This window comes from Tribolium madens, unplaced genomic scaffold (assembly GCF_015345945.1).
Source record: "Tribolium madens isolate multiple individuals breed KSU strain unplaced genomic scaffold, Tmad_KSU_1.1 Scaffold_96;HRSCAF=242;Tcas5.2_LG5, whole genome shotgun sequence".
Lineage (NCBI taxonomy): Eukaryota > Metazoa > Arthropoda > Insecta > Coleoptera > Tenebrionidae > Tribolium > Tribolium madens.
This window is the reverse complement of record NW_025401068.1, coordinates 15,693,781-15,708,655: the sequence shown is the minus strand read 5'-3', so window position 1 is coordinate 15,708,655 and position 14,875 is coordinate 15,693,781. Positions and strand designations below refer to the sequence as shown.

Below are 14,875 nucleotides of genomic sequence, written 5' to 3'. Positions count from 1 at the left end.
GTTTTTTTCACACATTTCCAAAAAAACCTTTTTTCCAAAGGCTATGATTTATTGATTACAACTGTCGGCATTTTATTTAATTTTCATCATTTTTTTAATGTTGCTATTTAGAAATAAATCGCTCAGCTCAAAACAAAAAAAATATTCTCAAAAGACATCTTAATTTTTTTTAATTATTTTTTGAAAACAAATTAAAAAAAAACCTTTTATTAGAAAAGTTCCAGGCAGTCAAACCTGTGTTATTTATTTTTTGGACTACAAATCTTAAAAAGTACAAAAAATAGTCTGTCAAATTTTTTTTAGAATTAATGAATGTAAACACTACTGGAAATACTGTCCACTACTKWAATTTCAAAATTTCTGAACATWATTTTTTTCATAATTTAGTCGTTTTAGAAAAAAAATATTCACCAATTTAAAAACAATGTCTAACACTGAGAAAACCGAAGAAATAAAAAAACTGAAAAGACAAAATTTGAGTTTTTTTCACACATTTCCAAAAAAACCTTTTTTCCAAAGGCTATGATTTATTGATTACAACTGTCGGRATTTTATTTAATTTTCATCATTTTTTAATGTTGCTATTTAGAAATAAATCGCTCAGCTCAAAACAAAAAAAAATATTCTCAAAAGACATCTTAATTTTTTTAAATTATTTTTTGAAAACGAATTAAAAAAATCTTTTATTAGAAAAGTTCCAGATAGTCAAACATGTGTTATTTCGACAAGTAAAGATTATATTTTTTGGACTACAAATCTTAAAAAGTACAAAAATTTTTTTAGAATTATTGAATGTAAACATTATTTTTTAGTCGTTTTTTAGTTGACTATTTGGCATTTGCATTAAAAAAAATAGACTTTACAATGCAATCAAAATCAACTAGGACGTATGTCGCATGACAGTTCATATGTTAATTAAATGTCAAAAAATTATTTTATAATAATTAAAATATTGACTTAAGCAAGTTGAATTATTTTATGAAACCTCTTTAAAACATCTTAAACATTGTTGGTATTTATTCATAATGCAAATCGTATATCACAAAAATAATTTTGACATTTCTCATTTGTCATTCCGACATTTTACCACACGCTTGCTTGATCGAAATAATTTTTAGATTTCTCTGTACTATTTTCTCTTTTATTAATTTAATTGTTAAATAAATGAAACAAACCTTTCAATACTGTTAAGATAGCTCTGGCCATCATGCCCTCCAACCGCATACAACAAATCGTTCAAAACGGCAACTCCAACTCCACACCTCCTCTTACTCATCGGCGCCACCATCTTCCATTCCATCGTCTGTGGGTCAAACTTCTCCACAGAGGCGATAGCATCTCCACTACACCATCCCCCAACCGCAAATAGAACCTCTCCACGTCTTGTCGGCTTCCTCGGTCTGGTTCTAGGCCCCTGCATTAGGGGCCGTTCTTGGGGCAACAAAAGATAATTCTTAGCCTCGTCAACGAGATCCCGACACGATTCATCGGACCGAACCAGTAAATCGGACCCGACAGTACCGACTAAAAACTTAGGACTGAGTAACGGCAATCTGACATGTTGTAACACCTGGTGGAGGTGTTGGCGTCTCTCGGTGACGTTGTACTTCACCCAGGACATGACCGCATTGAAGACTTGCTCCTCGGTGCGCACATTTAACTCGTCACTTGAGATAATATCGACTAATTGTCCGACTGGTAGTAGCAAAAACTCCTCACTTTCCATCACTTCTTGGAAGTTGTGTTGGGTGAATTTATCGGCGATGCGGAGCAACTCGCGACAGGAATGCGTGTCGGCGAAGGCCCGAATCCCGAGACAATTCGTGGGGTCTAATTGACGTTTCAGGAATTCGCAGCAGATGTCCTGGATTTCAGTCAGTTGCAAGAGACAAGCTGCTGGGAGTAGCATTTGCACGTTGGACTCTTCGACGATGATGTGCGAGGTGTAGCAAAAGTCAATGAGTAGGTCCATGGCAATCTCGTCAATGTCCCGGATTGTGACCTCCGTTTGGCGGGACTCCGCCAACTCGCCGGTGAACATGGCCCGGAAATAGGGGCTGCAGGCGCTGAGGATGACGCGATGCGCGAAGATTTTCCGCGTGCCGACGTTGAGGACCACGTCGCAGAGCTCCCGGTGGCGGCGCAACACGTTCAGCTCCGAGAGGGTGTTCTTGGGGTGCTTGTCCGAAGTGTGGGAGAGTCGTGCTGGAGACGGGGGGCGGTCTCCAACTGCCATCTCCCCCATTCTGCAGGTGCCTCGAATGTGGGAGGCCAGTTGGAGGCGCAAGGGCGGAGACGCCCAACCCCACACGGAGTCTATCTACGAAAAATTGCAAAATCAACGGACAATCACATGATGGGGTTTACCTTCGGTCCTTTTTCACACACGAGGGGCGAAAACTAAACTTGCGGGGAGTCTAGAAACTACCACTGGAGAAATTTTACCACATTGCGGGTGGAAAACCCATCGATTTCGAGGATTTTCACAAAATACACAAACTGATTGACGTTAATAAAATGTCAACAGAAATTTGACACTTGAGCCAAAAGCAGTGTAGCCAACCGACTCAAAATTATTTCCGCTGTATTTAATTATTTATAAATTTAAAATATTTCTGTCAACAATTTGATAAAATATGATGTGTGTTTAAAAAAAGATTTTCTACTTTATTGCAATATATTTAATTTATCTTATTTATAAGCAAACAAATTGATTCTTATTTAATTCTAAAGAATCAAGATAATGTAAAAATCAGTTAGTTAGACTTAGGGATTTTGTTTTTTTTGCACTTTTAAACGTAAGTGGCACCAGATTCGTTGTGATTTGTTTTTTTAGTGACAGATCTATCAAGAATGACAATTCTGAAAAAGTCGGATTAGTTACTTCAGCTACCAACATAGGCACAACTCAGACACTAGAGGTGGTGGGCTGGGGACTGCCAACTTTAAAATGGCTACTATGAATTGGCCGCGACTTTATTTAATAATTTATAAAAATTTAAAATAATTTTGTCTAGTTCTCTAAAAATTAGTCCGTTTTAGATGTATATTAAATCAACATTTAATATCATTAATTGTTTAAATTTAATAAACAAAATGTAATACAAAAAACAAGGACCAAAAAAGCTGTAACTTTTAACAATTGGAAAAAAATTATGTGTGGTTAAAAAAAACCTTTTAAGTAGTAAAAATTAAAAAATAAATATAACTGTTACTATCTTAGCAGTAACAGACAAAGATTCCTGTTTTGTAGAGAAAATTTTTGATTTAACAAATTTTTATTGAATGTATTCAATTTATCTGATTTGTAAGCAAGCAAATTAATTCTTATTTAATTCTAAAAATCAAGATAATGCAGTTTTTGATTTAAATTACCCGGTGTGCTAGCAGTTTGTCACTAACTAGGGATTTTGGTTTTGCACTTTTAAACTTGTCAACTTTCCCTCCTCTTTTTTGTTAATTAGGTTAGGTTGTTCAATTTGATTTTGAATTAACAATTTTTGGGTCGAAACAAGTAAGTGGCACCTGATTCGTTGTGATGGTATTCGTGATTTTCTAGTGAACACAAAGGGAGATTTGAAACGCCAAAACTTTTACGACTTACTGCTCGAGAAGTGTTTGAAAGACAATATGGATGATGACCCAGAATACTTTTTTGATTGTCTTCCCGACGAACACTATTCCAATCGCGTAAAAACTTCAACTTGTTCATCGAAACAGAAAAGACTTGTGAGAAAATTTGAAGTCACATTGAAAAGTTGTCTTCATGAAATGGCTTTGAGGCGAGAAAAGGCAAAAATTCTGTGCCTTGAAGATTTAAAGAGGCTTGATTTCGCATTTAAGGGTGAATTAAGAAGGTTGTATGATTTAGTGGGATCAGAGGAACTTCAGGAATACGTCAAACTTTGTGTTATTCCTGATCAAAAAATTATAGATTTGATCGAAAATAAAATACAAAGTAATCTCAAAGAATGTCTTGTACGTCAAGCTGGATTAAAGAAGAATACACCCGAATTCAGAAAGTGGATGAACAAGACTTCGAAAGAATGGTGTCGTTTGTTACAGACTGTTCAAGAGGATGAGCTCGTTGTTTATGCCCTGCACGTCCTCAAAAAGGCTGGTTACTAATTTTTGAGGGTAATAGAGGGCATACTTTTTGTTATAATGAACTTGTTTAAAAAAGAAGATTATTTTTATTTATTTTAAAGAATTATTCTTTTTTTTTGTTTACTAATAATAATTACAACTACAATTTAGATATTTTTTGTTTTTTTTATCCCAAATGTGAGTGTAAAAATGAATGTAAAAAACAACTAGTGCTGAGGTAAGCATTACGCTTTTGTTGAAGTGGTAATTTTTCAAACAAAAAATTTAAGTTTTATGCAACCAACAGTACACGCGTGCAAACGCAGTTTATTTAAGTTGTAACATTGATAATTTTCTTATTCTCATAAAAACTATAACTGACATTCTGAATTTTAAAAATCCGGTAAATTTTTGTTTTTATAATGGAGTATCAATTTTTAAAATTATGTTGTACAGTTGCGGAATTAAAATTTCGGACAGGATTGTCATTTTCATAAAGTAAACTCTAAAACAACCTTTACATTAATAACCTCATTTTTTACTCTTGTCATGTTAATGTTGTTTTGACTTATTTGCTTTCAAAAATAGTGATTTGTGGTATTATAGCGGGTAGGCAGCAAATCAAAGCGATGATTTAATTACAGTTAGTTCAATTAATTTTCCTAAGACATTTAATTAACAATTTCAACAACAAAAAAATATATTTATTTGATAAATGTCAGTCATGATGACAGTAAAAGGTAGTTTACAGTGAGCTTTTTAAAGTGAAAAATACTGTCCGAAATTTTAATTCCGCAACTGTACACTGGCGGACACGGAATTTTGGACGATTTGTCATTCGAGTGACATAAAAATGTTAGGCAACTAACCTCATTTTCGGTTTTTGTAATTTTTATCGTGATAGCTAAAGAAAAAATTACAACAAATCAAAATAATTTAAAATTAAACATAAAAAATACAAATTAACTCACAAAAGTAACAAAAAATAAAATAAATTTTTAATACTTATAAAACTATACAGGATGTTCCGTTTTCATTGTTACAAATTTAGGAGATAGAATATTCAATTTTAAGACAAAAGTCTCCTATGAACATATATCGAAAAATGCTAAGGTGCGTTTTTTAATAGGTTTTTTCCAATATTTCCGAAACCATTTTAGATAAAAATTTCAAAATTTGGTACACAACGAGTACACAGATAAAATGCTGAAATTTTTTATTAGGGGCTTCCTAAACTGCGTGGGTTTAGGGTAGAAAGTACTCTAACTATTTTGCCTCTAGTTCTTGCCACTTTCAGCAACAAAATTCTAAATTTCATAGTTTTTCATAAAATAAAGTCTTTTGCGTTTTTCCGATACAATTTACCGATTTTCAGTAAAATCGGTTTAAAAATTTATGTTACAGACCAAAAACAGCATAAAAATTACATTTGTTTTACCGTTTTGGACGCCCTTGATTAAAAGTTTAAAACTAAGAGTTTTATGTTTCATGTAGAACTCGTACTATCTGATTCGAAAAATGCCGAAATTGTTGAGGGCTTCGCCCCACACTATCAGATTTTGTCAAAATCTATAAAAGGGGCCCGCGGCTTTGCCGCTCGTCCCCTTCTAACCTCACACCATCTGATTATTTTATATAATTAATAAAAACTCACACTATCGGATTTTGTAAAAATTTATATTTATTTAAATTCATTTCGCCTCCTTCGAAACCTCATACTATCTCATTTGCAAATATCTTATATAACTAAATCAATTTAATTCAATTTTTGAATTACTGAATTTTTACAATTTTTCTACTAATCAACTGGAAATCTATTTTTTGCTAGTTAAGTGGGCACATCTAGTTTTTGTTACATCAGTAGAAATAATAAATTCATGTCGTAACCTAAAATTAAAAAATTAAATTAAATTACATATCCCATGACCAAATTTCTTTTATATTGGGCTCTTATAGTCTTAAACAACACTGAACCCCCTAATCCCCCCTTTTGGGTACAGCCCTGTGCTAGCTCGAATAAATTTGCTTGTTTTTTTATTATTTTACAACTATATGACAAGACAAACTGCAAATTGCTAAGTGTATACTATTATTTTTTAAATTTGTTGCTAATGAATCAATTAGTGAACAATAATAATAGTTTTTTTTAAATCTTTACTATTGAAACGATTATCTGTTATAATGTTAGAAATAAATTTCCTATCGTGTTATGATCTGAAATGTACAAAAGCGAAGAAAAAAATACTTTTATTCCTTCAAAGTTTATTTGTATTAAAATGAATTAAGTCTACATGAGGCCCTTTTTTAAAGTAGGTACTTTCTCATTTAGTGAAAACTCATGAAAATCGCAAAAAATTAAATACTTAACGTGTTAAAGTATTAAGTTTAATAATTTCTTGCACAAATATTTGTATTCTTGATAAAAAGAGTGAAAAATAAAACAGTTGTGTTGTTTTTTCAATTTTATTAATACTGCAAATTATATAAAAGTTTATTTTGAATTAATTATTTATAAACAGGGAACAATATGAATAATTATCACTTTCTTAGTTTAAAACCTATCTTAATACCATTTGCAGACTTTAAAACAGTCTCAGCAGCTAACATTAAATTATGTTGAGGAACAGCTGGTTGGAGCTCAAATTGTCTTATTATTTTTGACAGGACACACTTCATTTCCAACATAGCAAATTTTTGGCCTAAAATATTTCAAATATGTTGATTTGATTTAATTCTCTTTGTGTTAATTTACCAATACAGTTCCTCGGGCCAGKACTGAAAGGTATATAAGCATAGGGCAATTTATTATCTGAGTTTTCAAATCTACTAGGATCAAATATTTCAGGATCTTTGAAATATRTTGGGTCCCGATGTATACCATATGGAAAAAGTAACATTGTTTCTCTTTTACGTATCCATGAATTTTCTGAAATTTCATTAACAATGTGCACATTTTGTAATTAATTTTCTCAATTACCAAATTGAAAATCTTCACCAGATTGTCTACCAATTATGGGAACTGAAGGGTACAACCMTAATGTTTCTTTTATCACCATTTCCAAATATTTCAAGCTTTGAAGCTTGGCATAACTCACTTCAGAATCACCAAAAATTGTCTCTTGTTCTTCAWATGCAGTTTTCTGGAAAATTTCGGTTTGAAACAGTTTAAATTTATTTTTCCATACCTGGACCTCAGGATAATTAGCCAAACAATATAACGTAAAACTAATAGCAGAAGCCGTGGTGTCATGACCCTAAAATCTCTACTCAAAATTTACAACACACAAATGAATACCAACCGCAAACATAAAAGTCTCAACTTCTTGTCTTATGTCATCTTGGTTGAGGGGTTTCCCATCAATTTTAGCTTCTAAAATCAGGTCTAAAAATGGTTTTTTCTTCCTCATTCCCTCGCTGTCCTCGACATTTTTTGACCGGGTTTGTAATTCTTTCAATCGGGTCGAAATCACGCTATTAGCTTTATCATGCAGAATTCGAACTGCCCTTCTTTGTATAAAATAGTTTCTTGTGAAAACGAACAAAAAATCAWACATTTGCACCGGTGAAATTGACCTTTCTATTATTATTCTGCACATGTGCTTCACACTTTGCACATAATCAGACTCCACATCGTCTTGGGCATTAATTTTTATTCCCATGATACTCTCTTTACAAGAAATTGGTATTGAAAATTAATTTAAACGAGCAAAACTTACCACAAATAACATCAAGTGTGAATAAAGTGACTAAGGGATAGACATCAACACTGTTTTTGCCCACTTTTTTGTGCAATTTTTCTATTAAAATATTACTGCAAGAATCAAAAACTTCCACAAACTGCTCCAAGATTTGGAAATGAAATGCTGGTGTAAGGATTTTGCGATGTTTTTTCCATTTTGGTCCTGAAAAATATTGATAATATCGATGATTCTCTCAAAAATAATCACCTCCATCTGCCAACAGGAGACCTGTCCCCAACCAACTACATAAAAATTTGTAGTCTTCGGATTTATCCAGTATTTTGGAACTACTCAATAGAAATTCCAGCATTTTGTAGTCAGACACGAGCAAAAATTGTCTCAGAGGGCCAATGTGCACCTTTACTATGCCCCCATAGTCCTTTTTGTATCGCATTAAAGTCCCCAGTAATTCTAAAAAGTTTAATTTTAAGCAAGTTTTGGTGACACAAATTCTCACCTGTTGTGGTTGTAAAATCCAAAGCATTTCCCAGGATTGGAACCGTTGGTGGTGTTGGAATGTTCTGATAATATTTTTTGCTCTTTTGTGCCCGATACCAGTACCAAAATATCAAAAAAATTACACCGAAGGGGAGGAAAACATCTGTTAAAATCCCCATTTTGTGGGCAACTCAAATATTACATTTAAAAACAATCACTTGCACTTTAAAAAGATAACTACTGATAAATTTTATCAAATGCAAAGACGTTTTTGTTGGATACTGCGTCTGATAGGAGTGGAGCATGCAAATAATTATTATTATTGCGGCATTCCCCCGTCTGGTAACCTACTTTTACAGTCAACAGACGACTGAGTAATCGACCTTGAGGTTTGAGTTAAACTGAATAAAAAATAAATCGTTATTTAAAAATTCTGAAAAAATTATTGTAACGTTTTGATGGCCTTAGCAGCAATATATATTGATTTAGAAAATTTTGTTTAAAAATACCCTTTATTTTTGGCCATTTTATTTTTTTATAACAAAAATGTACGGAAGAATTTTTTGATTTGTTTTTGGTGTATTGTAGATTACCTACTTATGTTACTGTATTTTTTTCATGCAATTTAAATAATGCTTTTTTTCATAAAAAATTGAATTTTGCAATCCATTACAAATACTCAAAATGAGATAAAAACTCTGTGTTATTGTGTATGTGGGGTACTTTTTTAATTCAGGAAAAGACTAAAAATTTCAAATAAAGGAATACTAATTTTTCATAAATTATGTAATATATTTTTTGTTTGTTCTGATTCATTTTATTATAGCTATCATTGTGGCGTCACCATCTATTTATCTTTCTGTTTTTAGTCATCGAAATTAAAAGAAACAAAGCAAAATTAATTATGTGAAAATTGGCAAAAATGGTAACACCAAGAATTAGTTTTTTTCAATTTAGCTTCGCATTTGCATAGGATAAAATGCATACTATAAATATTTTGAATCAGGAAAAAAGCAATTATGTTAAAAACTCAAATATAATTTTATAAATTGGTAAGGAATTGGATAAATTGGAAGGTGTTTCATGCAATTAAACAGTTTTTAAAGTTAAATGTTTTATTTTATTTTTCTCAGAGCTTCAAAAATAAGTTTTTTTACCTTTTCAAAATACCATTATTGTCTCAATTTTAAGCTTATTTTGATGCCGTTTACAGACTTTAGCACTGTTTCAGCGGTCAGTTGTAGCTTATGTTCTGGAATAGATGGTCTCAACTCGAATTTTCTTATAATTTTTGATAAAGTACTTTTCATTTCTAACATTGCGAATTTTTGTCCTAAAATTTACACTTCAAATTTAGATTGTGTTATTTTACAAATTACCAATGCAATTTCTGGGTCCAGCACTGAATGGTATAAAAGAATATGGATGTTTACCATCGATGGTTTCGAACCGGCTGGGATCAAATTTCTCAGGATCCTTAAAATACTCAGGATTTCGGTGAATCCCGTATGTGAACACAGTAATTGTGACATCTTTCGGAATAATTCCATTGTCTATAACACTCATTGAAGAAAAATCGTAAACATTACTAAAGTATTTTTACTGAATTCCACAGGTTCATTGGTTTTTCTGCCATAAAATGGAACTGAAGGATATAATCTAAGAGTTTCTTTAATGACTTGCTCCAAATATTTCATGCTTTGTAAATCTGTGTATGTGGGTGTGGGGTTTTTAGTACCACCAAATAAATCTTTTTGTTCTTGTAAAGCTTTGGCCTAGAAATTGAACTAAAAAAAAATTCGATAAAAAGAAAATAACGTACTTGAACTTCGGGATGAGTGGCTAAACAGAACAATGCAAAACTTATTGCCGAAGCTGTTGTGTCATGTCCCTAAAATGTTATTTTTTAGTCCAAATCGGGGGGTAAACCGCTGTATAATTAGTGTACAAGTGGTGGGATTATTTGGAATTATTTGGGATTATTTGGAATTCTTTAGAATTCCCTAGAAGTAGTCATGTGCATTAAAACCTCAGACTTTGTGTGAAGTTGTGTATATTTGTAATAGGTAAGTTAATCTACATAATTATTAAAGATGAATGTAAAATATATTTATTGGAAATTACAAAGGCTAACTTATACTTATTTATATTCATATTATGGTAAAGCACTTACGCAAATATTAAAAATAATATCAGAAAACTTTTCGATCAAGTTTAAACTGTAAAGATCACATCAGTTTACTTTTATTTAAATTTGGAATTATATAGATGTTTGTGGAATTATTTCAAAGTATTTGGAAATATATCCGATTTTGTAATTCATTAAAAATAACTAAAAATTACATAATTCTATTAATTTTCTCATAGTTGAGCTTCAAAATTTTGTAAATATTTTACCTGGGGCAGTTTCATAAATTACAAAATGAAATTATTTTTACTGTCGTATTTTTAGCACGTCTTCTCATGGACTTCAAGCGAATGTTACACATTTAAGAACTGTTTAATACATAATTAAAAATTCGATTATTTTTATTTCTTTTTAGTGTTATAATTCTTATACCGACCTTTTTGACACACCCGAAATAATCAACAGTCCTATTTTGTTTTGTTCAAAAGATTTTTTTAAATTAAATCATGATCAAATCAAAATAATAATAATTAATAGTAAGTACGAGGATTTGAATGCATTTTGCAATATGTATTTGTTCTTAATATTGTTTTCCAAATTTTAAATATTATTTATTTTTATTTACATTTTTATTATTTATCTGAGAATTGGTCTTATGTTACGTTTTCAAATTAATTTTATGTCGTTGATTGTGTTTACTTTCTTTGCCTAATATTATACAGTGTGTCCCCGGATAGGTGAAACGACTCTTGTAGAAGATAAAAAATTAAATTTTTTTTTTCAAAAGGTTATTAAGAAAAATTTTTTGGAATTGTTTGGCCCCTATACCAAATTTTAAAATCATCGGCCTACTATGTTTTTTTATTTTTTTTCAAAGATGTTTGCTTTTTATTAACAGATACGTCAAAAAGTGATTTATTACTAATAATCTAAATGTAAATTTATTTAATTCGTAATAAAAGAACAGTTAAAAATAAAAGGTAAACATAAAAAAATGACAAATCAAAGTTAGCCGATGATTTTGAAATTTGGTATAGGGGCCTAGATGTTAATTCTAAACAACTTTTCCTGTTATTTAATAAATATCACATCAGTTTTTACTTTTATTTAAATTTGTAATTATTTGGGAGTATTTGGAATTATTTGGGATTATTTTGGAATTATCTGGATTATGGGATACAAAATTATGGTTTAAATGAAATATAATTTGTAATTACCTCAAACATAAATGTATCAACTTCTTCACGTATCTCTACATCAGTAAGTGGCCTACCATCCACTGTGGCTTCTAAAAGTAAGTCCAAAAATGCCTTTTTGGTTTTGGTACCTAAGTCATTTTCTTGCTTCATTATCTTCGATTGATTTTTTAACTGTTCTCGTCTTTGATTTATGACACTGTTGGTTTTTTGGTGTAAAATTTTCAAGGCATTCTTCTCTGTGTAGAAGTTTTTTGTCAACGGGTATGTTAAATTATTCAATTGCATAAGAGAAAATGACCGTTCAATTATGATTTTACACATTTGTTTCACACTTTGGACGTATTCCGACTCGCCATTATCTTGGGCGTTAATTTTTATACCCATTGCAGTTTCTGGATAAAAAATTTAGTTGTATTCCATTTGTGAAATGTGAAAATTTACCACAAATAATATCAAGGGTACAAAGTGTCACGAATGGGTAAATATCAACACTGGCTGTTTCTACAACTTTTTCTAATTTTTCGACTAGTTTGCTTCCGGCCGATTCAAACACTTCGATAAATTGCTCCAAAATTGAAAAATGGAACGCTGGTGTTAACATTCTTCGATGTTTTTTCCATTTGGGGCCTAAAAATGTTGGTGAAATGTTACACATCTCTAAATTGCACTTTTTTCACCATCACTGGTTAATAAACCAGTGCCCAACCAGGAATGGAGGAATTTGTAGTCTTCGGTTTTGTTTAAAATTTTCGTTGAACTTAAGACATTTTCAAGAAAATTATAATCAGAAACTAATAAGGTTTTGTCTACGGGACCTCCGTGAAACTTGACAACGCCTCCGTAGGTTTTCATATGTTTCATCATAACGTCCAACACAACTGGAAAAAACATATTATAAATATTTTGAAATCAATTTGTTATTTTTTAACTTCAGAAATTATGATTTTATAAAGGGTGTTAAAAAAATGTAAAATATTTCAGGAGGTAATAGTATGGACCAAAACAAACAAAAAAGTCTTAATGAACTTGGGTCCGCAAAGTAATGGTTTCGGAGATATCAAAAATTTTTGGTTTTTTGAAACAAAAAAGAGAAGCTTCTAAAACCGTTACTTTGCGGATTTTTTGTTTGTTTTGACCTTAAGTATTTTACAATCTTTTTTTTAACACTCTGTATATTTATAATTTATAAAAAATAAATCATCAAGAGTCTGTTTACAGAAAACAACAAATATGTATTGAAAATGAAGCTAACTGATGGGAAAAATATTTAAAAAACACAAAATTTTAAACAATTTAAATTTATTCGATTTACTATGGATAAGAATTCGGACATTTTTTTAAATCTCATCAACTTATTATAGAGATTAAAATTGCAAATTAAATTTGGAAACTAACTAACCTCAAGTATCTATTTTTTTAACACAAACTAATTAATTTACAAAAAAAAATAAGTGTCATTTTTCGAAAATAAAATTTTTCAAAATTTCTATTACTTTTCGAGTTGCAAAATTTATTATTTTTTTAATGGCAACCTTAAATAACCTATACAACTTTTTTCTTACAAAGGCTACGATCAAACTATTACAACTAATTACGTTTTATTCAGTTTTTTTCGAAAAAAAATGACTAAATAGAAATAAAATAAAACAACTTTTGTGCACCCTGTATGTAACTAATTCAGGAGAGAAACAATTTTTTCTTTCATGAAAAAAATACGAACTGTAATAATCTAATCTCTATTGATTTTGAGTTAATTGTAAATGTAATAAAAATACATACAGGGTGTTAAAAAATCGTGTAAAATATTTCAGGAGGTAATAATATGGGCCAAAACAAACTAAAGTTTTAATAATTATTTTACAATCTTTTTTTAACGCCCTGTATATTGACAGTCCTCGTACAGTTAAACAAGCTTTTCATAACGTAGGTGCAAAGTTTTTTTCGAATTCCGTCGTAAATTGAAAATATATTTCCACAACTTTATTAAAAAAAATGATAAACAAATCAATTAACTCCGACCGTTGCTATGTTGAAATAAATAATAAACAAATTATTGTTTTGAAAAAAATTGTTAAAAAGTGGTTCTTTAAAATGAGTTCTGAGTCTGATGCCCTCCCTTCAGACATAGAAAAAAGTGAGAATTTGCCAATTGGTTCCTTATTAATACCTGAAAAATTAAGAATGAAGTAGCACACTTAAAAATAGGTACCCAAAATACTCTTTAGTCAAAATTTCATTAATAATAATAAGTGACAGTAACGGAATTCAGGAAATAAAATTTTCAAAATTTTGGAGAAACAAAAATATTGTTATCAATAAAATTTTAATACACAGACAGAGATATCTAATCATATCTAAAGCGCTTCAGTTATTATAATATCAATATTTTCCATTATATTAAAATGATACAAACCTGTTGTCGAAGTAAATTCAAGAATATTTCCAAAAAATGGAATAGGAGGCGGACCAGGAATTTTGTCATAAAATTCCTTATTTTTGTTTTTTAAACGAAACCATAATATTAATAAAACGGTTATTACTGACACAAAAAATACTTCGGTGATGATCGTCATTGTGCATCAACCAAGATATGACGAGTCACTGGCAATTTACGAGTTCCATTTATATTAAATAATGATGCAGCAATAATTTATCTTTTGATATCTTTTGGTTCAAATATGTTTGCTAATGTTTTCATTCAGCAAGTCGAAAATTAGTTTCTAATTATGAAAATATAATATATAATTATAAATTTAACAAGTTAAACAATTGATATTCTTAGCCGTATGTCACTATGAAGAATAACATTTAACTATTTTAAGTTAATTCCTTGTGGTTTATTAGGGTTTAGTTCGGATGTTTTTTTTCTTTTCTTGTTATTATAGGTTTCAAATGTGAATAGTTAAGACGAAAGAAATAAAATTGCATATTAAAAATTACTTTAATTGTAAAATTGAATATTTCTAACGTTGTGGTGGCGACCTCTACACATTTTATTTTGAAGTCACACTTTAGTGGATAATAGAAAACATCAAAACCAAGTTGGCTTTTCGTTGAAAGATGACACTTTAGACGTAATAAAAATTTTCAATAAAAAGTTGCTAAATTCCATCAATAATTTTATATTTTTTTATAATCAAAACGTTTTTATTTATTTTTTAATTTCAATTAGTTAGTGTTTTTTTTAATAAATATATTTTTAAGAAGTTTTTATTCTAAAAACAGTCGAAACTGTTTTAGTAATACGATTAAATTAATTAAAATTGAAAGATATACCTACCACT

General features: G+C 30.3%; 3 protein-coding genes across 5 annotated transcripts in view; 1 reads left to right on the top strand and 2 right to left on the bottom strand.

Moving 5' to 3' along the window:
• Positions 1–2,538, bottom strand: part of LOC123012714 (kelch-like protein diablo) — a 6,682-nt gene extending 4,144 nt beyond the window's left edge. Inside the window, exons 1-2 of one of the 2 annotated variants that reach the window (XM_044410801.1) lie at positions 2,368–2,538; positions 1,176–2,320 (exon numbers count right to left, since the gene is read on the bottom strand). In XM_044410801.1, coding sequence (XP_044266736.1) covers positions 1,176–2,245 — 1,070 coding nt within the window. In that variant the 5' untranslated portion in view covers positions 2,246–2,320; positions 2,368–2,538. The remainder of the gene's footprint in view (positions 1–1,175; positions 2,321–2,367) is intronic. The other variant, XM_044410802.1, reaches the window with a different exon arrangement.
• An 869-nt stretch (positions 2,539–3,407) lies between these two features.
• LOC123013183 lies at positions 3,408–4,256 on the top strand. Of its 2 annotated transcripts, none has more exons than XM_044411569.1 (2): positions 3,408–3,514; positions 3,560–4,256. In XM_044411569.1, coding segments are annotated over exons 1-2 (570 nt in total). In that variant the 5' UTR covers positions 3,408–3,513; the 3' UTR covers positions 4,129–4,256. The 2 variants fall into 2 exon arrangements, with proteins under 2 accessions (XP_044267504.1, XP_044267505.1); XM_044411570.1 differs by having other exon boundaries at positions 3,410–3,514; positions 3,571–4,256.
• A 2,277-nt stretch (positions 4,257–6,533) lies between these two features.
• LOC123012351 lies at positions 6,534–14,178 on the bottom strand. The gene is given in 15 exon segments (XM_044410203.1): positions 6,534–6,785; positions 6,839–7,012; positions 7,064–7,226; positions 7,272–7,340; positions 7,386–7,753; positions 7,803–8,237; positions 8,284–8,454; positions 9,439–9,597; positions 9,644–9,817; positions 9,868–10,039; positions 10,087–10,155; positions 11,610–11,983; positions 12,033–12,218; positions 12,269–12,469; positions 14,005–14,178. Coding segments are annotated over 15 exon segments (3,036 nt in total). The 5' UTR covers positions 14,165–14,178; the 3' UTR covers positions 6,534–6,624.
• Between the last annotated feature and the right edge of the window lie 697 nt (positions 14,179–14,875).